This window comes from Colossoma macropomum, unplaced genomic scaffold (assembly GCF_904425465.1).
Source record: "Colossoma macropomum unplaced genomic scaffold, Colossoma_macropomum, whole genome shotgun sequence".
Taxonomy (NCBI): domain Eukaryota; kingdom Metazoa; phylum Chordata; class Actinopteri; order Characiformes; family Serrasalmidae; genus Colossoma; species Colossoma macropomum.
The window spans coordinates 39,279,497-39,306,068 of NW_023494790.1; the positions used below are offsets into that span (position 1 = coordinate 39,279,497).

Below are 26,572 nucleotides of genomic sequence, written 5' to 3' on the forward strand. Positions count from 1 at the left end.
AGAATCAACTGAGTTTCAGTAGATGGTTTGTTAACACTTTGAACATCTGTAGATCATCTATAGGGTCTATAGTGGACTATCCAAATGAAGTGAGACCAATAAAGGATTTTCAAAAAGAAGAACTGTAAACCAAACATTTGGTGCCATCAGCACTTCCACCGCTATGGCGAGTATGTCTCCAGACCACAGTGTACTCTGTTCAGTAACTTTCTGTGAAGGAGTTTTTTGGCGGTATTAAACTCCTCAGACGAAATGAGCAAGGCATTAGGCTAACAGCTGGCTCAGGCCTTAGGCTAACAGCTGGCTCAGGCCTTAGCTCAGGTGTTAGCTCAGGCCGAGGCCGTCCCCCTAGAGGGGGAGAGAACCTCTGGCTACGTCTGCACTCCTCACGTCTGTGGCCCCCAACTCTGAGCTCTTCCAAGAGACCTTCTACACTCCTTCACACCTTCAAGATGGTTCTTCGAGGGTTCTTTAGTAAAGAAAATGGTTCTATATAGAACCATGAACACACGAAGATCCCTTTGCCTCATTAAATGGTTCTCTGCATGGTGAAATGTGCTCTTCAGATTGATGGACACTGTGCTGCAGTTCTATATACAGTTCTATGTAGTACCAATCAGGGTCTTCTATTGTGTACAGGCTTGTATAATAACAATAGCAGAACCATTTGTGGTGCTATGTTGAACCATTTTGTAAAATGTTCTGTATAGAACCATATACAGCATATTCTCCATTAGTCTGAAGAACTCTCATCATCTTTAATCATGCAAAGGGTTCATTGAGTGTTCATGGTTTTATAAAGAACCATTTTCTTTACTAAAGAACTTTTAAAGACCATCATTTTTAAGAGGGTAGAATAAACTCTGTGAACACACTTAAAATGCTTAACATGTTAAAGTATATTTAATATCCATTCGTGGTGGAGGGATACAAGCAGGGCATCGTATGGCAAAATAGTCCCCAAAGAAAACATATTATTTCAGATTGTTTCAGATCCCTGGTTCCTATCACCACCACTGTAAAGGAATCTGAACCATTTCACACCAAACCACTCTGATTCACTGCGTTTACGTCTCACACACTGAATTATGGAGAAATTTGGAAAAATACCAAGTAAAGAAACATTTGGACCTCTTGTGTTACACTTGGCTTACAGACACTGTGTCCGTGTTTTAGGATGATTACTCCAGGTCGGCGTCTCTGATCAGCCTGAGACCGGAGGAGTTCAGCGTCCAGCTAAAAAAGATTTCTGGCAGTCTGGGCATCAGCATAGCAGTAAGTGAACAATATGTAATGTGTGTGTGTGTGTGTGTGTGTGTGTGTATAAATATAAAAATATATATATAAAACCTCGTACCTCCAATTTTGAAAATACCTGTTGTCCTTAACATTGTGTGTAAATTTCATGATGAATGGACCAAAAGAAACAACCCAAAATGACTTGGAAAAATGTCTGATTACATTGAGTTACATTAAAAGTAAAGTATGTTTTTTCCTTCTCCTGTAAAGTTACCATTTTGGAGATACAAGGTTTTCTTCCGACAACAGCGATATATATATAAGCAAATAACCTGTTACCATGAAATATTATATCTGTGTCCGTGTACTCAGACAACAACTGAAAACCTGTTAACTCAAAACAATTCATTGTAGAAGGGGAAGTGAAAAGTGCAAGGTAGCAGTTTAACACTATATGGAGTATATTTAAGCATATTGACTAGAGTTTGGTTTTTATTACCTGAAAGAGCCATGTATTTAGATTGTTCCCTGCATTTGTTCCTTTTTTAAAGTCCTACTCAGTTTAGAAGAACTCAAAGTTCCACTAAATCTGGCCTTCAGTGTGGAAGACAGTGGTTAGATGTTCACCCTTGGCACGGTAGGAACTGTCAGATTACACTGTGGCCTGATTCCAGTAGGGAAGGTCCATGGCACGAGGCTCCTTTGTGGCTATTTTGACATAATGCAGCTTCCAATGGTAGATAATGACATTCAGTTTGTGATATTTAATCTGCACAGTCATCTACCATGGACAGTAATGTGTAGGGGTGGGAGTGGCTACAGGCCCTACCATGTTATAATATGTAAGCCATAATATGGTTGTATTGCAATATTTAAAGATTTGTAATACTCTACATGGCCAAGAGTATGTGGACACATTTCCATCACACCTATCTCATATAGAAAAGAATATACGGACATACATTTTTGTATATTTGAAATACTTATGAAATACTTTACAGTCGATGATGAAAAACATTCCAAACTGTAAAATGTATTTAAGAATTTATTGCCATATTAAGCCAATATGTTTTAAAGTATATTTACTTAAAAATGTATGGGGAAGTATTACACATAGAAATGTATCATACAAAAATAAATGTATGTATTTATCAAATACATTTGAAAATGTATGAAAGTAGCCAAAATCCGGTCTAATGCACTTCACTGTTGTGTTATTGCAAATAACATCACAGCTATGATGTTGTTCATGATCTCACACAACCACTTGTGCTCTGTTGCATAATTATACATCGATCAGGCATAACATTCTGACCACCTCCTTGTTTCTACGCTCATTGTCCATTTTATCAGCTCCACTTACTATATAGGTGCACTTTGTAGTTCTACAGTTACAGACTGTAGTCCATCTGTTTCTCTGATACTTTGTTAGCCCCCTTTTACCCTGTTCTTCAGTGGTCAGGACCCCCATGGACCCTCACAGAGCAGGTACTATTTGGGTGGTGGATCATTCTCAGCACTGCAGTAACACTGACATGATGGTGGTGGTGTGTTAGTATGTGTTGTGCTGGTCTGAGTGGATCAGACACAGCAGTGCTGCTGGAGTTTAAACACCTCAGTGTCACTGCTGGACTGAGAATAGTCCACCAACCAAAAATATCCAGCCAACAGCGAGTGTGTAATCCACTAGACCATTCAGGTCCTGCATTTATACTATTTTATACTGTATTAATTTTTTCTCCCAGCCATAATAATTTCCCTGCGTTTACAACAGAACAGAATAACTTGCTGAGCTGGTAACAGGGAGCTTTCCTTGTCAGCGCTGTAGGGAAATCCCAACAGGTTCCTTTAATCTCTCTGACCTGAGGTTAATCAGCTTTAGAGGTCAGATGATGCTGTGTTTGGACCTGCTTGTATGATCTGTCTGAGACTTTGCTAAAGTTACAGTGCAGACAGTGCAAAGGCAGCACTGTTAACCCTTTAACCTTCTATTCCTGACCTTTGTAATCTGATTTCTCAAAGCTGTGTTGGAATTTCATTCACATTTATTCAAACATATCTAACAACGCTAAAAAATAGTTTTTGTCACAAGCTATCATTCTGCGAACGCAGACACATGATCAGGTATTTTCAGTACTGTGCAAAAGTCAGAGACCCTTCATTTATTTAATTTCCAGTCAAAACAGCCATTAAGTACAAGTTATTGATTTTTCAGGAGATATTTGTGAGGAGATTAGATATCAGATAATCCGCTTACATAACAGGAGTTTCAAAAACTGGAGTTCAAAAACTGATTAAAAGCTCCAGAGAAAATGTGGCTCCTAACAACCACCTGGAAGACCTGGGAGACCCCAAAACTGCCCCCGTCAGATAAACAGCACTTAAAGCTTTCATCTCTGAGAGAGAGGAGAAAATCAAGCTGATCAGATCTGAAAACATCCACAGGTGTTTCTGTCCATCCTTCCACTGTGAGAAGACGACTCAGCGCTGTGGGTCTGAAAGGATGTGTAGCTGTCAAGAAGAACCTCACTGAGAAAAGGAGACGGACACATCAAACAAAGAAGTTGAACGATGGACTGACCACCCCAGAGTCCAGACCTCAACATGGGGTTTTATTGTTCCTCTGATGAGCCAAATTAACAATAGACGTTTCCATGGCGATGTGGATTTCATTCTGAATGAGTCTCAGAATTCATAGAAGCAGCATGGAGCTTCTTTTACACAGTGATAGGAAACAATTCCACACACTGATTCATTTACTGACCAACTAGAGCACGCCTGCTCACCAACTACATTTAATGTGAACTTTAATCAGTTAAACGGGACAAACACTACAAACAGATCACCCACCGTGTGGTACATATGACCGTTAATCTGATCATAAAAATATAAAAGGTCTAAATATCCATATAATATCAGACCTGATGGAGTTTATATGCCATTTAGTGCATAAATTGACATAAATAAAGATGTTTTTGAACACACTGTGGGTGTTTGTGTTGAAGGGAGGGCTGAACTCAGGTCTGAGATCTGGAGGAGTTTACGTGAAGAGCCTGGCTCGTGGAGGAGCAGCAGACCGAGACGGCCGTATCCAGTCTGGTACGTTCTAAAAGAGCACGGTGTTCTAGCTTTTCAGGAGTTTCTGTGGATTTTGGAGTCACTTTGGGTCCCACAGATTCTGTTTCAGTTTTCCTGTTTGTTTTCCTTTTTTCTTGTTTTGTTTACTTTTCTTTCCACTTTAGCTCGGTCTGTTAGCCACACTCTTAAAAGAGAAGGTTCTTTAAGGGTTCTTTAGTAAAGAAAATGGTTCTATGAAGAACCATACACTCAAAGAACACTTTGCACGATTGAAGGGTTCTTTGCATCGTGAAAATGTTCTTATGTGCTGTATGTGATTCTACATACAACCTCTCTAAAAATGGTTCTATATAGCACCCAAAAGTGTTCTTCTATTGTTACGATTTTAAGCTTGTAACAATAGAAGAACCTTTCTGGGTGCTATAGGGAAGCCTTTTCAAAACATTCCCATACAGAACCATATACATTACATTCTCCATCAGTCTGAAGAACCATTTCACAATGCAAAGAAATCTTAAATCATGCAAAGTGTATGTCATGTGTATGGTTCTTCATAGAACCATTTTCTTTACTAAATTACCATCATTTTTAGTGTGCACTTTAGCTAGGTCCATTAGCTCGGCTCCCCGCCCCTCTATCCCATGATGCTCTCAAGCTGGAGTTTTCAGCCACTTATCAGAGGAAGTAATGCATGGAGACGACTGCTAAGCAGTGATTGGTTGACCTTCATGTCAATCCTTATTTGGTCAATTACCACCAACAAGATGATGAACATGGAATTAAAATGAGCCCAAAAAATAGGGGTATAAATGCACTGAGGGGAAATGAGAGGACTAATGAGAGGGCGGGGCTATAGACTACAGACAAGTGGAACAGATGACAATAGGGCAGGACCAGGGAGGAGACACAGACCAAAACAACAGCAAAAGCACATGGCAAGACACAGAGAAAGACAGAGCAGGACTGGATTCTACAAACACAATATTTTTTTCATTTGTGAATTTAACCTAATGAGAAACTGGACATTCTGTAAGATCCTCAGTTGTTTTGCGAAAATGGAATCTGCCATAATCACTCTCTCCGGATCTGTCGCTCACAGGTAATTATAGCTATTATATTATATTATTGTAGGGCTCTGATTGAATCCAGGGGCCGAATTACAGAAAACTCTTTTCTTTTTGTCTTAACTTAAGATCTGACAGGTCAGGATAAGATTTTTCACAAATTCATATTACTGAAGCAAATCTGATATTAATATAGGAATCTTATCTTACAGCATCTTTTCTTTTCTCAAGTTAGGAAATCTGAACCTACTCGATTGAAGTCGACAATCAACTGTCGTGTCTGTAACCTAGATGCACAGCTGAAACGTAAACATGTAATCAAGTTAGTTAGTCAGACAGCTAACGTTAGCTACCGTTACTGATGTAAAGAAAGTAAAATCAAACTAAAATATGATAAACTGTAAGTAGTGAATACTGTGAGAGCGTCCCCTGCTGTTTTTCAGAGCGTCGCCGCTCCCCAGTTTCAGTCTCCATTTCCCAAACGCTTTAGCCGAGCGCGCTAACGTTACTCCTCCTAATAAACAGACACACGTTCAGCTCCGTCTCCTCATTATTCACCACCATCACTGTAATATTTCATCATCAACATTAACACACAAAGGTAATCAGAGGGGCGGTGGAGATCGAGTCTGCAGCGTCTGGGGCTTTTAAACGCTGTAAGAACAAAAAAACAAGTCAAAGCTCCGTTTTCAGTGTAGATAAATGTGGCGTCATTATAGTGAAGTGAGCTGCCTGACACAGCATAAAACAATAGAAACAGACGTTTAAACAGAAGATAAGACGCTCTGGAGTTTATCTTAAAGTTAAGACAATATTTAGGATATTTTGGCCACTTAGGATGTTTCTGTAAAACCGTTTTCTTATCTGGAAATAAGAATATAGACTTCAGAATTGTTGTTCTGTAATGGCTTCTGTCCGAACTTCAGTCTTAACTGAAGTTGCCATGACAACAAAGCAGATCTCAGACTTAAGAATTTTCTGTAATACGGCTCCTGGTTCTCTATTAGTCCACAGTCCAATGATGCAGATGAGGTTCTACATGTTGGACTGTGTGACTCAGAGCTGCAGGACAGACTGTCTTTGTTTGTGTAACAGGTGACCGGCTTCTGGAGGTGGATGGAACCAGACTGGCGGGTTACTCAGATCAGCAGGCCGCTGAGTGCCTCGCCAAGACCGGAGAGGTGAGCTACATTCATTACACCAGCTCTACCATAAGCAGCCCCAGACTGTATATTCATCTACACTGCTCACTTACAGACTAGCCTCTGCCACAAATTAGGGCTGCGTGATAAATCAGATTTTATCATCATCATGATATTAGTTTCTGCAATAAACACATTGTTAAGGGCTGCAGTGGTGGAATTGGTCCCAAAAAGTTCATACAATTTTAAGAATCTCTTAAAATAAACATTTTATTTGAAGGCTACCTACATAGCGAGTTCATAACACATGCATAAGCAATGAATAGTGTATCCAAAAGGCAAAACTTGTAATTATGAACAGCCTATGCCAGTAATCATGAGGGATGTTGAAAAGTGAGGTAGGGTGAATCCTCACAGTCAGAGTAGAGAAAACATGAATGAACAAAACAAAATCAGGACAGACGACGGCAGAAAACCTGATGGCCAACATAGGTTCTACTACATGCTTGGAAAGGGAGGGGTGAGGGAGGGAGATTCAGCTGGTTGCAATCTGCCGTTTACCACTAGATGCCACTAATCTTACACACTGCACCTTTAAAGTGATAGACACTTGTTGTATTTATAACACTGTTCCAAAGCAAGATTCCCAACTAATGGACTTTATAAGGCAGAGGCCTACACACTTAAAAAAGATGGTTCTTCAAGGGTTCTTTAGTAATGACCATGGTTCTATTTAGATCCATAAGTTCTATATACACCCATTTCCATGCCTAAATGGTTCTTTGCATGGTAAAATTGTTCTTCAGATTGATGGAGAATGTGTTGTACATGGTTCTATATAGAAGCTTTTGGAAAATGGTTCTATACATTGTAACAAGCTCGGCATCATAACAGTAGAAGAACCCTTTTTGGTGCTATAGAGATCCATTTTCAAATAGCTTACATAGAACATCCAACATATTCTCCATCAATCTGAAGAAACACTTAATCACACAAAGAACCATTTAAGCATGAAATGGTTCTAAATAGAACCATTCCCTTTACTAAAGAACCCTTGAGGAACCATTGTAGTTAAGAACACTGTATATCAGTTCTCAGACGTGAGCAACTAACTCTGTTTATCATCTCTGCAGCCACACAGGCCTCCTTAATAGAACTGGTTCATCAGTTAAGTTCCATTGTGTTGGGAATTATGCTTTATAACAATGTTATAAACAAAACAAATGCCCTTTGCTTTAGTTTGAGGCTCCTTGTGTCAACACAGTGTCATTTACTGTGTAAAATGTCTTATGTTATTTTGCGATTACCGGACCAAGCTGTTTCAAAATATTTATATGTCGCTTTATAAATGTTTTATTCACTGCTTATGCATGTGTTATGAAGTCCCAATGTAGGTAGCCTTCGAATAAAGTGTTACTGCATGTTTTTTTAATTTGCTGTGTTGCTCCAGGTGGTGACTTTAGTGCTGGAGAGGGACGGCACCACTCGAGGCTCTCCAAGTCCTGAACCCCGCGATACGCTCACTGTCCAGACAGCGGCCGCCTTAGCGACACAGTTCAGGAACAACAGCTGCCCTGCCATCACCATGACGACGCCCTTCGCTGTCCGGCCCAATGACTACAGCTTTGTGTCTGAAGGTAAAGAAAACAGACATGTAAAATCAGTGATGAGGAGTCAGTGAGGTGCTTTGTGAATGAGCAAAAGATCAGAGAATCTTCATTTACTTGATTAAACAGCAATTAGGGTCAAATTATTGATTTATTTGTGAAGAGATTAGATACAAGATGATCCACTTGCATATGGAAGGAGAAAGTCAGGAAGGAAAAGACCAGCAGCCTCAAAGTTTATTATATGCTTCTATAATCTAAGAATAACTCAGCTAGTTTGCATTAAAGTCCCTGTAGTTACTGAATAACAAGCTTTGCTTTGTAATAACTCTGAGAATTTAAGGGCTTCATTTTTTAATTCTAGGGTACTCTCTCAAACCTCATAAAAGCTCTGTCACAACAATGGATAACAATATTTACAAGTGCTTTTGGGAGAAAAATGCCCATATTAACCCCTTAAAATCCCAGATTTATTACGTACTAGGGCTTATTATTCAGTAACTACAGGGACTTCAGTGCAAACTGGCTGAGTTATTCTTAGGCTACTGAAGTGTGCAGTAAGCCTTTGGGCCTGCTGGTGGGCATTGGAGTGTTAAACATTAATACCAATATAGAACTATAGCTCAAATCACCACTTTCCCCACAAGCCTAGGTGCTTGAATTAGTCGTCTTTTTGCTAACCTCACCACTAGAGAACACCATGGAGGTGACCCTGCGGAAGAGGCTAAATGGCCTCGGTTTCAGTTTCCTGATCGCCGAGTTGGACACGTCCCTGGACTGTGGCACTGTGGTGCGGGTGAAGACACTGTTTCCAGGCCAGGCAGCAGAGGAGAGTGGCCTGATCCAGGAGGGAGACGTGATCCTGGCCGTTAATGGAGAGTCACTAAAGGGGCTCTCGTATCAGGTAGAATGGATGGTGGAGTTGCAGCAAGCTTTGAAAACGTACCTCATACTAATCTACCTAAATTAGTCTAGTTCAACCTAATGAGAAACTCTAGAACAGACTCAGTTTATATCACAATACCTACATTGAGAGTCGGTTATTCATTCAGCCTAATGAGAAACTGTAGAACAGACTCAGTTTATATCACAATACCTACATTTAGAGTCGGTTATTCATTCAGCCTAATGAGAAACTGTAGAACAGACTCAGTTTATATCACAATACCTACATTTAGAGTCGGTTATTCATTCAGCCTAACAAGAAACTGTAGAACAGACTCAGTTTATATCACAATACCTACATTTAGAGTCAGTTATTCATTCAGCCTAATGAGAAACTGTAGAACAGACTCAGTTTATATCACAATACCTACATTTAGAGTCAGTTATTCATTCAGCCTAATGAGAAACTGTAGAACAGACTCAGTTTATATCACAATACCTACATTTAGAGTCAGTTATTCATTCAACCTAATGAGAAACTGTAGAACAGACTCAGTTTATATCACAATACCTACATTTAGAGTCGGATGTTCATTCAACAGTTTATATTGTGATATAAACTGACTCTGTTCTTTAGTTTCTCATTAGGTCAAATGAGGTTCTGTGGATTGGTCAATTGTAATGTATGCTAATTATTTGCTAATATTTAAAGTAATCGTGCTCTTGAATTTGGATCCTACAGCGTGTGTTGAATCTACTGAAGGGTTCCACCCCAGAGGTGAAGCTGGTGATCTGTCGTCCTGCTGCAGGTAAGACTTCATGGGTCAGATTGAGGCCTGTACTGGAGTACAGCGTTGGTGCTTGAATGTACTTGGGGCCATGGGGTATTTTAATGTTTTATAGGTGATTTCATTGCCAACCAGATTGGACGTGTCAGTGTTTTCATCTGTCCTCGTACTGTTTTTCACCAAACTCAGTGCTGCTCTGATCATTTAGGCCTGTCTGAAGACTCATCTATATGATATTTCAGGCAAACGTTGCCTTATGTTGGAAAAAAGAGGTTTACTCTCCTGGTTTCTCCTGGTCTACAATGATAGGACATCTGAGTTCGTAGAAAATACAACCCACTAGCAACTCGCTCTTTGCTTTAGAGCCCTACAACGTAACCACTAGTTTATTACTGTTAAATTTGATGTATAATAATATGTATAATTTGAGGTATAATAATATGTAAATGCTGTTAAAGTTTTAAAAGAGACCATTTATTCAGTCACAGTCCATATGATGAGGCCAAGCTGCAAAAAAAGCCTGTTTTGAATGAATTGTTTTTGTGATGGCATGAAAACCAGCACATTTACATATACCTGCCTACAGCAGTTTAGCCCCGCCCACTCACACTAGAAACTCCTTTTTCTCTGTGGTACTTTTATTGCCGTTCAGATGAGTTTTATCCCTGAGGAGATGTTTAAAACTGAATCCAACTCTATTAAGACTTTTGACTCCTCCTCAAGATTTCGGTTCACTTTTGTTCCTGATTTTAGTTTATCACTTTCCTTCTGGAGCAGAAGGTTTTAGCACTGTTAGAATGATGCCATTGTATTCTTAGCTGACATTTACTGTATATGCTAAAAATATAGAGATATGGACATCATTACTGTCACTAGAAAAGCTCGTAACTCCTTTTTTGTTTTTTGGTTTTTAATACCATTTAAATTTGCCAGTTGCTTTTTATGCAGAGTGAATATTTTGTGATGAATGTGCTTATAGAAAAGCAAACCGTTTAATTAGATTATCCACTGTTAACGATTGTTATCTTCAAATTTACCAAATTCACACATTTAAATTTACCTCTGGAAAATTATTAAATTATAATTGAAATTGTGGCCCAATTTTATGTGTCAGCTACTTTGTTTCTTTGCACACAAAAAAAAATGTCAATCATTTACTTGGAGACGTTGAACATCGCATGATCGATGTTAAACAGTGAATGATCGATCTTAAACATTGAAGATAATATTAAGGTTAAGAATGTTTTTTTTCTCTCTGGTGAAGTTCCAGTTTCCAGATCACAGCATTCGAGTCTTTGTTGTGCCTTTCTGTGTCTGTTTTGTCCCGTCTGAAGGAACACTGCCCCCCATTTCAGAGAAAATAGGCCAACTGACCTGCAGCTGAAGATCTCATCAGATGGGCAATCAGACAGTGGTCTCAGAGACCATCGTCAGTGGGAGCGAGGGTCCCAGTGGAACCCCAGAGCACTGTGGAATGGAGTCGATCCTCCAGATGGAGCTGTAGACTCTCCAGAGACCAGTGCTGGATTTTAGCAAGGCAGGAACTTCCTTACTTCCCCCAAGGAGCTTCAGGGTCTTACGAGGTACATGTTCACTTCTTCTTCTGAGAGAGATGCTTTCATTCCAGGTAGTTTAATTAAAATGATCTTATTTTTGAAATAAAGACATGTAGTATGAAAACATTGTTAAAGACCATATATGGAAACTAAACTGCAAAAACGGCCTTTTTTGATTTAATTGTTTTTGTGATGGCATAAAAACCAGCAGATTTACATATACCTGCCTACAGCAGTTTAGCCCCGCCCACTCACACTAGAAACTCCTTTTTCCCTGTGGTACTTTGATTGCTGTTCAGATGAGTTTTAGCCCTGAGGAGATGTTTAAAACTGAATCCAACTCTATTAAGGCTCTTAACTCTTCCTCAAGATTTTGGTTCACTTTTGTTCTTGATTTCCTTGATGATCCTGACTTTAAGTTTTTTTTTCTGTTTTGTTTATGATGTGAAGAATACTACAGCATTCAGCCTATAGCAGTTTAGCTCCGCCCATTCACGCCAAAATTATAAGGAGCGTTTCACCTCTATCTGCTTTTTTGAATGAGGCAGCCAAACAGAACAAAGATCATTTATGTATATCAGTCTTAAAGGTACATTTAAATTTTGAGGGATAATTTGTCATGTGAAAATGAATTATGACTTACTGGCTCAGAAAAAAAATAAAATAGAAGAAAAATGCAGGATTTGGGAGCTTCAGATAACCACAAGTCAGTAATGAAGACTTTAAACATCAACCTGGAATACAAACTGAGATTTTAATTGCCTTTACTGTTGCAGAATGAAACCTGGAGAGTGGCGTCCAGTGCAAATCTGCAGAAAGTGGCCCTAGGAGGAGTTCCACTGCCCTTAGAGATGGCCTCACTTGTGGAATGAAACCTTCATTTCAAGGCAAGTAGCCACAGCTTTAGCTCAAATAAACACCCACCGCTCTGTTAGTGAACCTGTTATTAGGAGGAGCTTTAGTTCTCTTTGTAAGACCCATGATGTGTTTATATGAATGCATTTTCTGCTTTCTTTCATTATGTTAGCCTGACATCCATAGACAAGTAATAGGGGGACAACAGGAATGCAGGAAGATGGGGTGCTGAGGGGGCTGCAGCTCCCCCTGATTTCAGGACTGCGACTGCTAAAAACAATAATAATAATAATAATACAGAGATCTGCGTTTCTACCACAGACCCATGTGTGCTTGTTTTAGAGAAGAGTTTGTATTTTTCTATTTTTATTTATATGCTATGATCTGCAGTAGCTGCACTGGTTAACTATGTATTTTCATCACAGTGAGCCGAATCACTTCCCATTAACAACAGCCGCGTCACTAAAACACCTCTTTGAGGTACAAAGAGAGAAAGTGCAGAGATGGAGGCCAGAACCCCAAAGCAGATTCATATTGTTTTTAAACTCTTAAAAAATCAAAATAACTTAATAATAATAGGTTTTATAAAACATTATTTCTCCCAATCAGTGTGAGTTTCAGCATTAAATCTCACCGTGTGACTGTGGGTAACATAATCAGTCATATCAACAATGTGATTGGTCACCACTCAGTTAATTTGCATAAAGTTAATCCAGAATGAGAGCAGAGAGAGGATGTGCGTCAGCGCTCTGATGTGTCAGTTACATGTGTATGTTTGATGTAAAGCATCAAAAAAATTCGAATGGAGAAAATATTGAAAATAATTTAGCATGACGTCATGATTCACGTGACATATATGCTGCTTAAAACTTCAGCTCCCCCAACTTAAAACACCTTCCTGCATCCCTGGGTGACAACCTCGCTTCATATTCAGTAGTGTACATCGCCACCTAGTGTTTTTCTTGGGCAACAGAACAGAGAGGGAGTGTGTTATCGCGAAATAATATCACAGATTTGGTCGCCGTAGATCATCACAGCCGTGATGTTATTGGTGATAACACACTCCTCGAGTGTTCTATTGCTTTTATACAACAGTTAAATAAATAAAGTAATAAATTAATAAACTGGGCCTTTTGAAGTACAGACTGAGCCATAAAACTGCCGCAATATCAAGTTCAGCTCAGTTTTGTCAGTTTTTGCCAGATCAGTATTAATGTTGTTTTGTTCCAGCCAGTCTGTAAAGCATCTTACAGCCCGTTTAGTTTGGCGAATGGTGTTGGGTTCATTTCTGGCTGATTCCAGGTTGTTCAGCTGTTCTTCTGTCACAGCTGCCGACTGAAAAGCTGCTCAGTGGTGATGACAGTTTGGGAATTTAGTGTCGTCTCATCTTCAGAGTCTGACCAAATCGGCTGTCGGTCAAAAGTGATCTTAAAAGTAAGAAGTAAAAACATTCAAATGTCTTGAGCCACAGCTGTCAAAGTCGTTGCTTAGCAACGGCATCTCAGCAGAGTGATGCAGCATTTGTGAAAAAACGTGATGTTATGGTGAAATAACAGCACAGTTAGAACGCTTCTCAACCAATCAGCTCGCGTGGCCGGAACTGACTGTTGTACAACAAACGATATCAGTCATTCAGTCAGTGACTCAGTAAAAGTCAGCGGCTCTCGTTGGCTGGCCTGCTGTAACTATGGAACTGTTAATCAATCGTGTAATTGTGTAATCATATTTAAATTGTGCAGTTTAATGACAGTGACTCTAGAGTTTAGACCGTAGGCTGGCAGATGTTAGTGTGAATGTGAAAGTGATGTAAGTGATGTAAGCACACAGGGGCTCTTTAATCTCCATCAGCTTTCCAGGAATAATCTTGAACTTCATGACCTGCATGTGCACTGACTCCTTGTCTGGTCTAATCCGGGCTAGTTTTAAGAGTCTGTCCCATTTCACCACTAAAGCACCTGCCCACAGCGCCGGTCACAGGACAACAGTGAACAGCGCGATTAACTGTTTATCCTGCTCACCTGCTGCTCACGTCAGCAAGTCCTGCTGGACATAAAAATAGCACAGTGAGCAAAGCAGACGCTTCGATTTTTAACACTGCTAGTTTTTATCAGAACTCTGTGCAAAAAGAAAAATAATCACACAGCGATTATAGTATGTGATGTGGAGATTAGCATTAAAATAATAAAAAAAAACGGTAACACTTCAGTAGAGGGGGTCATTATAATGCCTTCATAACACTTGCATTAACCCTCTGTGTTCTGAGGTCATTCTCTCTGGATTCGTTCATCTCTTCTTAAACTCTCCTCTAAAGGCTCTTCATGTATCATGATCCTCATATGTTTCATATCTAAATGCTCCGTTATCTTCATCACTACTTTCCAAAACCTCTGCAGCAGCTTCAGCAGCTGTAAACTCTCTGCACGCTGTTTCACATGAGTCTCCGATGTGGACTGAATGAAGAATGAAGGGTTTCCGGCGTGATGGTCAGTCCTTAGTGATTTCCTGAGTGTCCATCGGTCAGTTTCACACAGGATGTAGACGGACACACGAATCCACCAGTTCCACACGGTGAGAGGCAGATGGCGTGTATCTCAGCCCCTCTTCATAGGCTCATAACTCCGGATGTGAGTCTCGTATGATCTCGTGATAAGATGGAATGGAAAGGGCGACTCTACAGATTCAGGAAGTGTTTGAACTGGATTTCTGTGCTGGATCATCACAAAGATACACACCTTTTCTCAGAATGAGTAGTTTACTGATAATTTCTATATCACAACACCACTACAGACCCAGTGCTCAGGTGAGGGCTGTACACTGGATTCTGATGTATCTCACATAAAATTACACTGCAAAAAAATAGTATCTTGTCAAGTAAAATGATCTTAAAGCCAGTCGATATATCTAATATTTCTCATTTTTAGATCGGTGTGCATGTATGATAAGATTATCAAGTTTATTTCTAGACACTCTTCACTTGTTTTTATTTAGTAAATTATCTCTCTATACTGGCAGATAATTTTGATGATTTTAATCTCATTTCTTAAAACAAGCAAAATCATCTGCCAGTATAATAAGAATTTTACTAAATAAAATTCCTTAAAACAAGTAAACAAGAAATAAGGTTACATCTTAAATTAAGCCTACAAAAATCTCAGCAGGAGAAATATTAGATTTATTGTCTATATTTAAGATCATTTTACTTGAAAGGACACCATATTTTGCAGTGTAGCTGGAGTAAAGTTGTGCTGCTGAACTTGTGCTGCTTTGTGCCTCAGATTAAACTCTAAATGAGGTTCACAGTCTGATTTTAGTAGTCTAATTTTGACCCACCAGTATTTTGAAATATGTAGTATGAATATTACAGATCACTGTTTTATTTCTTTCAAAACACTATAAATACAAAATGTGTCAGTGTTTATTTTCTCTACCTTCGTTTTCTTAACTTTTCAGCTTCTAGAATGTCCAGCAGAACAAAGGTTGACCACTAGGTGGAGCAAGAGCCTCAATGACTGCTTGATCTACTCCAAAAATGACAAAACATGAGAACTGCTTTGTGGTTTGTTGCATTTTCTTGCAGGTAATTATTGGAACATCTTAATGACTCTTTTAACTTTGTGTTTGTTTCTCAGGTTGATCTGCTGCCTCTACAGCGATGATGCACATTCTGTATACAGCAAGTCCACTAACTCACCAGACTGCCTTAATCACAGCGTCCAGTGATACTGAGGTCACTTATGATGTGCCTTAAAGCCAGGAGAAGATTTTATGTTTAAAGGTTTTAATAGGACACATTCATAAATAAATGAATTGCATTCCAGAGCGATTTCTGTCATCTTGACGAAAACGGTTAATTTTCAATAAGTGTTCACAATATTTTACTCGTAATTAAGTAGTAAATAATCCAAAGACTGCACAGTAAAACTAAATTGCAGTGGCACATGGGATGTTGAGTTCTTTAATAGAACCATTTGCATGCTTAAACGGGTCTTGGCATGGTGAAGTGGTACTTCAGATTCGAGAATGTTTGTATATAATTCTATATAGCACCAAACAGGGCTCAAATGTGTCAAATGTGACTTTTAGGTGCCACATAGAATCACATACAGCACATTCTCCATTAATCTGAAGGACCATTTCACCATGCAAAGAACCATTTAAGCGTGCTAATGGTTCTTTAAGTATTCATCGTTCTAAATAGAACAATTTCCTTTACTAAAGACACTTCTTTTTTAGTTTCAAAGTCACACTGTATGTAGAAAATCAAAAACACTTCATTCATATTGTTATTTTACTTATTAAATTTTACTTAAATCAATGTTTCATGAGTTACATCACTGACACAATCTGTTTGTGACGCATAAGGCTGACAGTTTTTAAGCCAAGTTGATCAGAAATGTGAAGAGGCTTCAGTATATTTATATGTTTAAAATAATTTGAAGCTAGACAGGCAATTTTATTTTAACTATTTTTACAATTAAAACTGAAAAAAAATTAAAATTGTTGTTTTACATAAAAAAAATATTACTTTGACATCTGTAAAGTCATTGCCTTTTGAATTATCAGTTTTTTGGTTGGTTCATTTAGGAACAGAACAAATGATACTCAGACACCAAATTTCTGTGGTTTATTCTCATTTTCAGTTTATTTTCATGGCTTCAATGTTTTTTGCCATTGCAATGACAGAATAACACAACAGGAACTAAGCATGGTAAATATATGCAACATATGTTATACATCCTATAAACAATGGGCAAAGCTATATCAGAGAAACAGCCCTGAAACATGATTTGACCCCATAAATGGCATGGTGTTCCTCAGGGGCATGTTCTGGGTCCACTGTCTTTTGGGGTTTCTGCATGGAGGTGAGTCCCTCACTGCTGGGAGAGGAACCTCTCACCTCCACTCATAAATAATGGGTTTTGAATGCTGTTGAAACTTTGACGTAGCATCTGGATCCCATTTGTGAGCATGTTGCCCCATAAATTATCCCAAATGGTTCTAGTTAAAGAAGACCAACAGTGGCACGTTCCGCTCTCAGTGTCCTGCCGTTAAACGCTGTGGATCTGGAACGGTGCTTCTAGGAGCTGGATGTTGTAATTTAATTTTTTAATCCTCTTTGAAGTTGAATTCCATCAACTGTGGAAATTTCAGAGTCAGAACTGTTCACAGTGGTGGTGATAGGAACCAGACGTCCACCTCTAAAAGCTCCCTCACAGAAAGTTCCTACAGGAAATGGTTATGAATTCACTGCCTGATGACTGAGACACTGTTTTATGATAGTTTAGAGAACTTAAACTCCATTCATGGTGGAGGGATACATGCAGGGCGCTGTGAGGCAAAATAGTCCCCAAAGAAAACTTATTATTTCAGATTTTCCACTATTTTCCATCATCAACATTCCATATAAACTCAGAAGACTCGTGTAGGTTCACTGGTGGTTCTGGATAGTAAATAAAATGTCTATATCTGTGTTGTAGTCATGGCGACCCCTGGTTCCTATCACCACCACTGTAAAGACATCTGAACCATTTCACACCAAACCACTCTGAATCACTCTGTTTACATCCCACACACTGAGCAAGAATTTTGAAACATTGGTTGAATTCCCCTTTATCACACAACCTTACTGCTCTGTAACCTACAACAACATGGCTTTTAGAACTGGAACTGTCTGTTTTGTAAATGATAAGAGTTTAATTATAAGTGTTGATTTAATATGAATAAAATAACCCATCAGCTACAAATGCTGACTATGTGTGTGCCAGGAGAGAACGTGGTCACATTTTCCAGAACGTGTCATTCAGACAGACGTGCATTTACAGGTAATCCAGCCTCTGCGGTTCCTCCAGTGCAGCCAGCAGCAGTTAAAGTCAGTGTTAATGGTTTAAGTGGGCTGGCGTGATTATAACTTGGCACAGTCTGTGGTTCTGCGGGAAAACCTTCAAACTCTTTCAGACCAGCACCACTGAAATCACTGCCTCTGAGAGGCTACAATCACGGAGGAGATGAACCATTGACTGTTTTTATGATATATATGATGTATACACTCATTGACTGTATATATGATATAAATCAGATATACATTCTTTGACTGTATATATGATATATATGCTATATACATGCTATATATATGGTGGTGGTGTGTTAGTGTGTGTTGTGCTGGTCTGAGTGGATCAGACACAGCAGTGCTGCTGGAGTTTTAAACACCTCAGTGTCACTGCTGGACTGAGAATAGTCCACCAACCAAACATATCCAGCCAACAGCGTCCTGTGGGCAGCGTCCTGTGACCACTGATGAAGGACTAGAGGATGACCAACACAAACTGGCAGCAGCAGATGAGCTATCGTCTCTGACTTTACATCTACAAGGTGGACTGACAAGGTAGGAGTGTCTAATAGAGTGGACAGTGAGTGGACACAGTGTTTAAACACTCCAGCAGCGCTCTTCACTCTTTTCCTTTATTCCAGCTTCCATTCTCTTCAGGAGACTCACTTTCAGCTCCTCAAAGAATCTGCAGACACACCTCCAAAGTTCAGTCTTAGAAGCTGGTTGATCATTTTTTGAAGTAATCAAACACATTCAGTGGTGTTGAGGTCTGGACTCTGGGGTGGTCAGTCCATCGTTCAGCTTCTTTGTTTGATGTGTCCGTCTCCTTTTCTCAGTGAGGTTCTTCTTGATCAGCTACACATCCTTTCAGACCCACAGCGCTGAGTCGTCTTCTCACAGTGGAAGGATGGACAGAAACACCTGTGGATGTTTTCAGATCTGAAGCAGCTTGATTTTCTCCTCTCTCTGAGATGAAAGCTTTCAGTGCTGTTTATCTGATGGGGCAGTTCTGGGGTCAACCAGCTGTTCCAGGTGGTTGTTAGGAGCCACATTTTGTCTGGAGATTTTAATCAGTTTTTGGACTCCAGTTTTTTTCACTTCGTCTTTCTCCTTCATTATACAAGTGGATTATCTTTTATCTAATCTCCTTACAGATATGTCCTCTAAGGGTCTCTACATCCAGTGGGTGTAGTTGTGACTGTGTGGTCTCCAGCGACAGTGAGAGAGCCATTCTGAGCGGAAATCCACATCATAAGCTGCTCCACTTCAGGAAAGGAAAACAGCCCAGAGCAAAACACACTCTGTTCTCCTGCAGGAGCCATTTGGCTGTTATGGACATAATCCGAACCTGCTGTCCTGGAAACGGAACACAATCCTGATCCTTTCATTTCCATCCTATTGTCCTGCTTCTCTTGTTTCAAATAGCAATTTGTGCCTTGGCACAATAACGTGACTTATTTCTTGTTCTTGCTGAGCCTCAGTGTTCTGGAGAGAAACATCTGCTGAATGGATCAAAAGCCCTGGTTATTTATGCTGGACTGCCCTCACTAACAACATCTCACGACTGAAATATGCACCGCAGCCTCTTTCTACAGTGCCCCCTAGTGGCCAGAAGAGGAAAGGAAATTAATATGATGTCATATTTTTTCGCAGTAACTCTGTCACCAGATGAACTAGGACTCTGTTCTCCTGCATGTGAAACGTTGAGCTGCTAGCGATCAATGAGGGGTGATGGGGGGGGTGAGACCCCCTGCTGTGAAAAACTATTCACATCTCTCCACGAAGACGGCCATGCCGAGAGAAAATGGACAACTGCAGATTTCTTCATATCAAACAGTCCTGCTGACACAATAAACACACAGTATTTAAACACAAACACTTATTTGACTTGTTTACTCACCTACAAAGGTTAAAATCCTGATACCTACTGCCAGCTAAATATTATATTCCAACAGTGATTGCATTTCCATGTACTTAATAATCTGATAACTACAGAAAATCAGATTGTGTCAGTAACTGGTTCAGTGTGTTTTCATGCTCTTGGATAATCAGATAATGGGGAAACTCTGGGTCTACATGCGTCAGACAGTAATCAGATTTCTGCTTTACAACCAGTCAACAAACTCACAGAATAAGACAAGATATGAATGCAACGTAAACCTCGAACTTCATGCCGCAGCTTTATTTTTAAAACACCACACCACTTTACCTGAAAATATGAACATACATCATCTAGAAGATGAAGAATATTTAAATCCTTCATTTCGTCAAGCATGTATTTGGTTACAGCGTCGCTCCAAAAGTGTTGTGCTGCGTCTCGTGGCGACGCTGCTCACTTATTTCTGGTACTGTCATCTGTTTTTCGCACATGCTCAGATTGAGAAATCTGAAAGAAATCAGAGTCAGAGTTCACATGCACTGAGAAATGTGATTACTGAGCTAAAATCCAATATATATTAAAATCTAATATATTATTCATATATATATTATGGTTTGTCAGTTCAACCTAAAAAAATTCATGTGGTAACGAGATCAATAGAGATAAATAAATACTTTGAATGAAAAATTCTTTCACCTATTGTGATTTTTTGAGTTGAATAAATCTAGTTCAAATGCTTGTTGCTACAAGTCATTTTTTCAGTTTAAACTGACGAACCGTTGCTGTAAGTAATTGCAAACCAGCAAAGAAAACATGCACATTTATTAAAAAACCTAATTGATGGCGGTTTATTCGTGTTCACTGGTGTTGGTGTGACTCGTCCTGCCTTCTGAATGCAGCTCCACTAATAATAACAATTTTAAAAAGTGCTTCCTTGTGTGTTCCTCTTCAGCTCTCCGAAGAGACCTGCTGAGATTTACAGTGACAGTATCACACATGAGCTGCTCGCGCTGGCCTGAACAGCCTGAACAGCTACGGGAAATGCCAGGCTGAACTTCAGGGACCTTAAAATACTACATTTAATGAAGCAGACCCGGCCGTTACGCACAGCACAGTCCATTTACTTCCACATGGCGCGAATCTCTCACATCGCCTTCCAGGCCAGAACATAAAACAGGAGTTACCGAAGTCAAACCCTCGCACTCTTTTCAGACCCCTGACTGCACTCTAACAGCACATGAGGAGCTCGTTAATTAGTTAATGAGTTTAACCAGGTGTGCTGGATGAGGGGAGGCACAAACGTGCACGGTGTGAGGTTCCCGGGACTGGGATCGGGAACGATTCAGATAAAAAGTGAGAGTTTCTTTGTGTACACTTCTAAAAAAAGATGGCTCTTCAACGGTTCTTTAGTACAGAAAATGACTTTAAATAGAACCAAGAACACTCAAAGAACCCTTTGCATCATGAAAACGTTCTTCAGATGGATGGAGAATGTGTTATAGATGGTTCTCTATAGAACCTTTCTGAAAATGGTTCTATATAAAGCCAAGCAGGGAGTTTGTGCCCATTCAGTGAAAAGAGCATTTGTGAGGTCAGACACTGATGTTGGACGAGAGGGTCTGGCTCACAATCTCCGTTCCAGTTCATCCCAAAGGTGTTCAGTGGGGTTGAGGTCAGGGCTCTGTGAGGGCCACTGGAGTTTCTCCACACCAAACTGGTCACTCCATGTCTTTATGCAGCTGCTTTGTGCTCAGGGGCTCAGTCATGCTGGAACAGGAAAGGCTCTTCCCTAAACTGCTGACACAAAGCTGGAAGCAGATAACTGTGTAAAATGTCTTTGTGCTGCAGCATCAACATCACCCTTCACTGGAACTGAGGGTCCTGAAAAACAGCCCAGCCCATCATCCCTCCTCCACCAAACTGTACTGTTGGCTCTGCATTCCGGTAGGTAACGTTCTCCTGACCTCCACCAAACCCAGATTCGTCATCAGACTGACAGATAGAGAAGCTGATTCATCACTCCAGATAACACGGTTCCACTGCTCCAGAGTCCAGTGGCGGCGCTTTACTCCACTCCAGCTGACACTTGGCATTGCGCATAGTGATCTTAGGCTTGTGTGCAGCTGCTCAGCAATAGAATCCATTTCATGAAGCTCCTGATGCTCAGATCTTGTGCTGATGTTGCTCCCAGAAGCAGTTTGTAACTCTGTTGTGAGTGATACAATAAAATGTGCAGGAGACATTGTAGCTGGCTATCTAGCTACAGTGTCTCAAATACAAGGGAAGGGTTTAAGATAAGATGAAATAAGATAATCCTTTATTAGTCCCACAACGGGGAAATTCTCAGTGTTACAGCAGCAAAGGGAGAGCAGGACACTCAAAAAAGAAGTAACAAGAAGAGAATTAACCAGCAAATAACTTTAAGTACCTAACAAGGTTTTTACAGTTTGTTACTTGTTACTATATAGACAATATATACAATACTAAAAGTAAAAAATAAGATAAAAATATAAACTCTATCCTTCACAAAAATTAACAACGTAAAGGATTATATATAAATAAAAAGCTAAGATATTTACACTGTAAGGATATTTTACCCGAATTGCACATGAGGTACTGGTTTATATCACACATGGGATGGGGAGAAGTTAACTATATAAACATTTTAAATAGAAAAGCAAAAAATCTTTACACTATGGAGATATTTTAATTATACTGCACACAGGAAAGGGTGGTTACCAATTCCATGTAGACCTTGCCTGCTCAATAACCACCAGCTCTTCAACCCAAGGCTGGGCATATAGAGAAACCCCACTGCAGCACGCCACCAGAGCCTCTCCTCTCAACCACAGCCTTCTCACACTTCAGCTCATGCTATGCTAACCAAACAGCGGACGTCCGATTTGAAGGCGGCGCCCCTCAGGAAGAGTTTATGGTGCCTCGGTGTCGTGGCCTGGCCTGGTTCATATGTGGTAGGTAACGACACAGAGCCGGCATGTTTCATATTCTGTAGCTCTCCAGGTTCTCTAATGCCTCCCTCGGGGAGGACAGTGGGCCAGAGCCGTAAATCCTACATCTGTCAGCCGTTCTTCATAAAAACACCAATAAACATTCACACGTTCCCACAGGGGCTGGGTTTAGGTAGCTGGTCGAGTCTTATGTTAGCAATGGACATTTTATTGAACAGAGAATGTGTGAGAGTGTGTGTGTGTGTGTGTGTGTGTGTGTGTGTGTGTGTGTGTGTGTGTGTGTGCTGGGGACGCTGAACAAAAGCCTGTAGGTCTTGACCGTACCATCTACAGTAGACTTTCATGAGTCATAAATTAAAGGCCTCAAGCAAAAACAGTGCTTTCAGGCTGTGTTATGCTGTTTTTTATGCTTCTGCTGAACCAGTTCCAACTACTGATTGACTGTATAACTTCAAGTATGTAGTATACAGTGTAATTATCCAGTGTAAATATTCATCAGTATATATATATTTACTTATTATTTTGATAGACGATCATACAGTACTTAATTTTACCAAACAACATGAACACAATCTTGAAATAATCGTACAAAAAAAGGATGAATACCACTTACTGCCTTGTTTTCCAGCCACTACTCTCCTGCATTCCTGCCATTTTGACCAAAAAAAACATAAAAGTACCTTGAATGTAAATTATTTTTGTAATTTCCTCTTCATAGTAAGAAGATCATCGTTACAAATATGCATTTCTTGGACAATTGCAAATGTTAAGTGTTTATTGTGAATTGTTAACCCTCTCAGTACAAAATTGTTAGTCCCAGTGTCACATGACCTGCACCACATGATGTCATTTCTTCAGGAGAAAAGGCTTCCAGCAAAGCCAGTTTATGAGGAGTCTGGCCACTTCCTATTTCTCCCGTTATATCAAAAAACAGGCCTGCTAAACTGCAGAGGGCGCCTGCGAGCGAGTCCTCAGTGAATGGGAGTGAATGGCTCAACGGATAAAAACGAAAAGTTAAAATAGTTTCTAATCACTGAACCAGAACTTTCCTTTAGTTTTAGACAGTAGAAGGATGGATTTCACTAAAAAAACGCTAACATTACTGATACTGAGTTCTGATTGGTTGGTGAGCGGAGCAGCTCATTGGCTGTTCGTGCTCACAGACGTCATGGACATACATTAGGGGCTGTTTTAGACTACTATAACTCAATTTAAAACCTCTTAAGTATAACAGCAGTTTAAAAATGTTTTATACTGCTCTGTGTTCAGGAAACGAATGAATTCTTTTACATTTAAAATGTTTCAGCATTTATAAACTATGATTTTGCTCAAACGCTCCATCTTAACCCGTTCAATTTAGACTGGCTCGGGAGCGCCCTCTAGCGTTTGAGAAACCCGGACAACACTACAGAGTGGTAATTCTCCTCTCTACAAGTTCTCTGGCATTTATCTGTTGATAAGCAATGAAGATCTGAAACTGGGGAGCGGTGATGCTCTGACGAACAGCAGGGGGCGCTCTCACAGCATTCACAACTTACAGTTTATCACACTTTAGTTTTGTTTGACCTTTTTTACATCAGTAACTGTAGCTGTAACTCATATTTAAACATTATTTTGATGACGTGTTTACATTTCAGCCGTGTGTGTATGGTTCTTTGCTAGGCAACAGACATGACAGTTGATTGTCGACTTCGGATTGAGAATGAGAATGAGCTGTATATGGTTCCCTTTTTGAAAAGGGTTCTATATAGCTTTGAAAAGCATTCTTTTATCATTCTATTAGAACCATATACAACACATTCTCCATCAATCTGAAGAACCATTTCACCATGCAGAGAACCATTTAAGCATACCAAGGGTTCTTTGAGTGTTCATGGTTTTATTTAGAACCATTTCCTTTAATGAAGAACCCTTGAAGAAATATCTTCTTTAAGCGTGTTTGGTTTTATATATTTAATCAAGTGTGAAGTGTGAAGCACTTTGATCTGCATTATACGTATGAAAAGTGCTATACGAATAAAGAATATTATTATTATTATTATTATTATTATTATGCCAAATGAGATCATGTCCCTGCATTATCCAAAGCATCTTATCATATATCACATAGATTACTGACAAAGAAATAATGGGTGAATACACAGAGTTTTGGTTGAAATGGTATGAATCTGAGGTTATGAATTCCTGAAGGGGCTGATTTCTTCCTTCTGAACTCTCTCTCTGTCTTGCACATGCACTCCCCGTCACGCTCGCACGCTTTGTAACACTTCACCGTGAGCGGAGGAAGTTAGCGTGAGAGGGCATTTCCTTCTGCTTCACGTTTGAGGTTCCTGGCCTCTCGTTAGAGCCGTGTCACGCCGGCTCCGTTTCGGGCTCCTTCACAGATGCACCTAAAATGAGCAACTCTCGAATGCATACACGCCTCCAAAAACTGCTGATGAACTCGGATTTGTGTGGTCACAAGAAGAGTATATGCTTCAGTGAGGCAGAGTAGCTGGTAGCTCCAGAGGCTCTCACATCTGTCAAGAAGCTGAGGGTTTGATTTTCTGAACTTCCACTCCGCAACTACCACAACAGGATATGTTTATCACACGAGTCGATCACCAGCAGATGGAGCAAATTAGCCGGTAACTCGTTCCAGATACAGCGGCTGGAACGTAGCTTGGAAGTTGATGCGTGGCCTTCCCGAAAGGTCAGAAAGGCATCATTATCTCAAAGCGTGATCCATTACGGTACTCGCACTTAGCTTTTAATCGTCCATTGGTCCACCCAAGCAGCGTGAAGCAGACAGAATGACATGATAGTTGAGCTAGGCCGCCATCTGAGCGCTGATGTGGCCTTATTTCATTCTATTATAATCGACGTATTCACAATGACTCACTTATAAGACAGTTATTTATTCTTGCAATCTGAGATTTTGTAATGTTGGTTTGCTTTTCGGTACATGGAACTGACACTCAAACACTGCTGTCTCCTCCTTCAGATACAAATCCTACATTCATAAAACAGGTCAATAAAACAGGCCGATTCCAAAATCTTAAACTGCTACGTAATAGTCTCGACGCATTAATATTTACGCCCCCAAATTTTACATACAGCAGGCCTTGTTCTAGCCCAGAAACAACAACAACAGAGCAGCAGCAATGAAAATGGCAGACTATGTGCAGAAATGCAGCTCCAGACTGTGAAGGAACGTCAGCTCTTTTCATTCCCTTCACAAGAACCGAACTGTCAGCAGCTGATGATCATCTTTAAACCAGGCTGAAGGGCTTCCTGTTCACAGCTTCTTAATCAAATGTTCCACCTTCACATTATTTGAAATAGTGGTTTAATAGCGTCATAGTTTGTGAGGAGATAAGACCACAATGTGTTAACTGTCTTAATAATGTTGTCTTGAAACAAACAAACCTAAAACAACATTTAAGACAGGAAACACAGTCATCTTTCTGGAAAAAGGCCTGTTTGCATTGAAATTGGTTAGACTGAACTTCTATTATTAAAATCGTAATATGATCCTCTTGAAGAAGCATATTGCAAACTTTCAAACTTTATGCTGGTAACAATCTGAATAGGACTTTTCTTCTTTGGCCTGGAGAACTCTGAAAAGGACTGATGGTCTGAAATTTATTGATGTACTGATGACCCAGAGTTCTTCCAGCCAAAAAAAAAAGAAGAATCATCCA

General features: G+C 39.9%; 1 protein-coding gene across 1 annotated transcript in view; it reads left to right on the plus strand.

The window, feature by feature from the left end:
- frmpd2 (FERM and PDZ domain containing 2) overlaps positions 1-11,187 on the plus strand; it is a 43,047-nt gene extending 31,860 nt beyond the window's left edge. Inside the window, 7 exon segments of the mRNA XM_036571800.1 lie at positions 1,177-1,275; positions 4,245-4,338; positions 6,477-6,562; positions 7,974-8,160; positions 8,823-9,034; positions 9,758-9,824; positions 11,138-11,187. Coding sequence (XP_036427693.1) covers positions 1,177-1,275; positions 4,245-4,338; positions 6,477-6,562; positions 7,974-8,160; positions 8,823-9,034; positions 9,758-9,824; positions 11,138-11,187 — 795 coding nt within the window.
- The last annotated feature ends 15,385 nt before the right edge of the window (positions 11,188-26,572 follow it).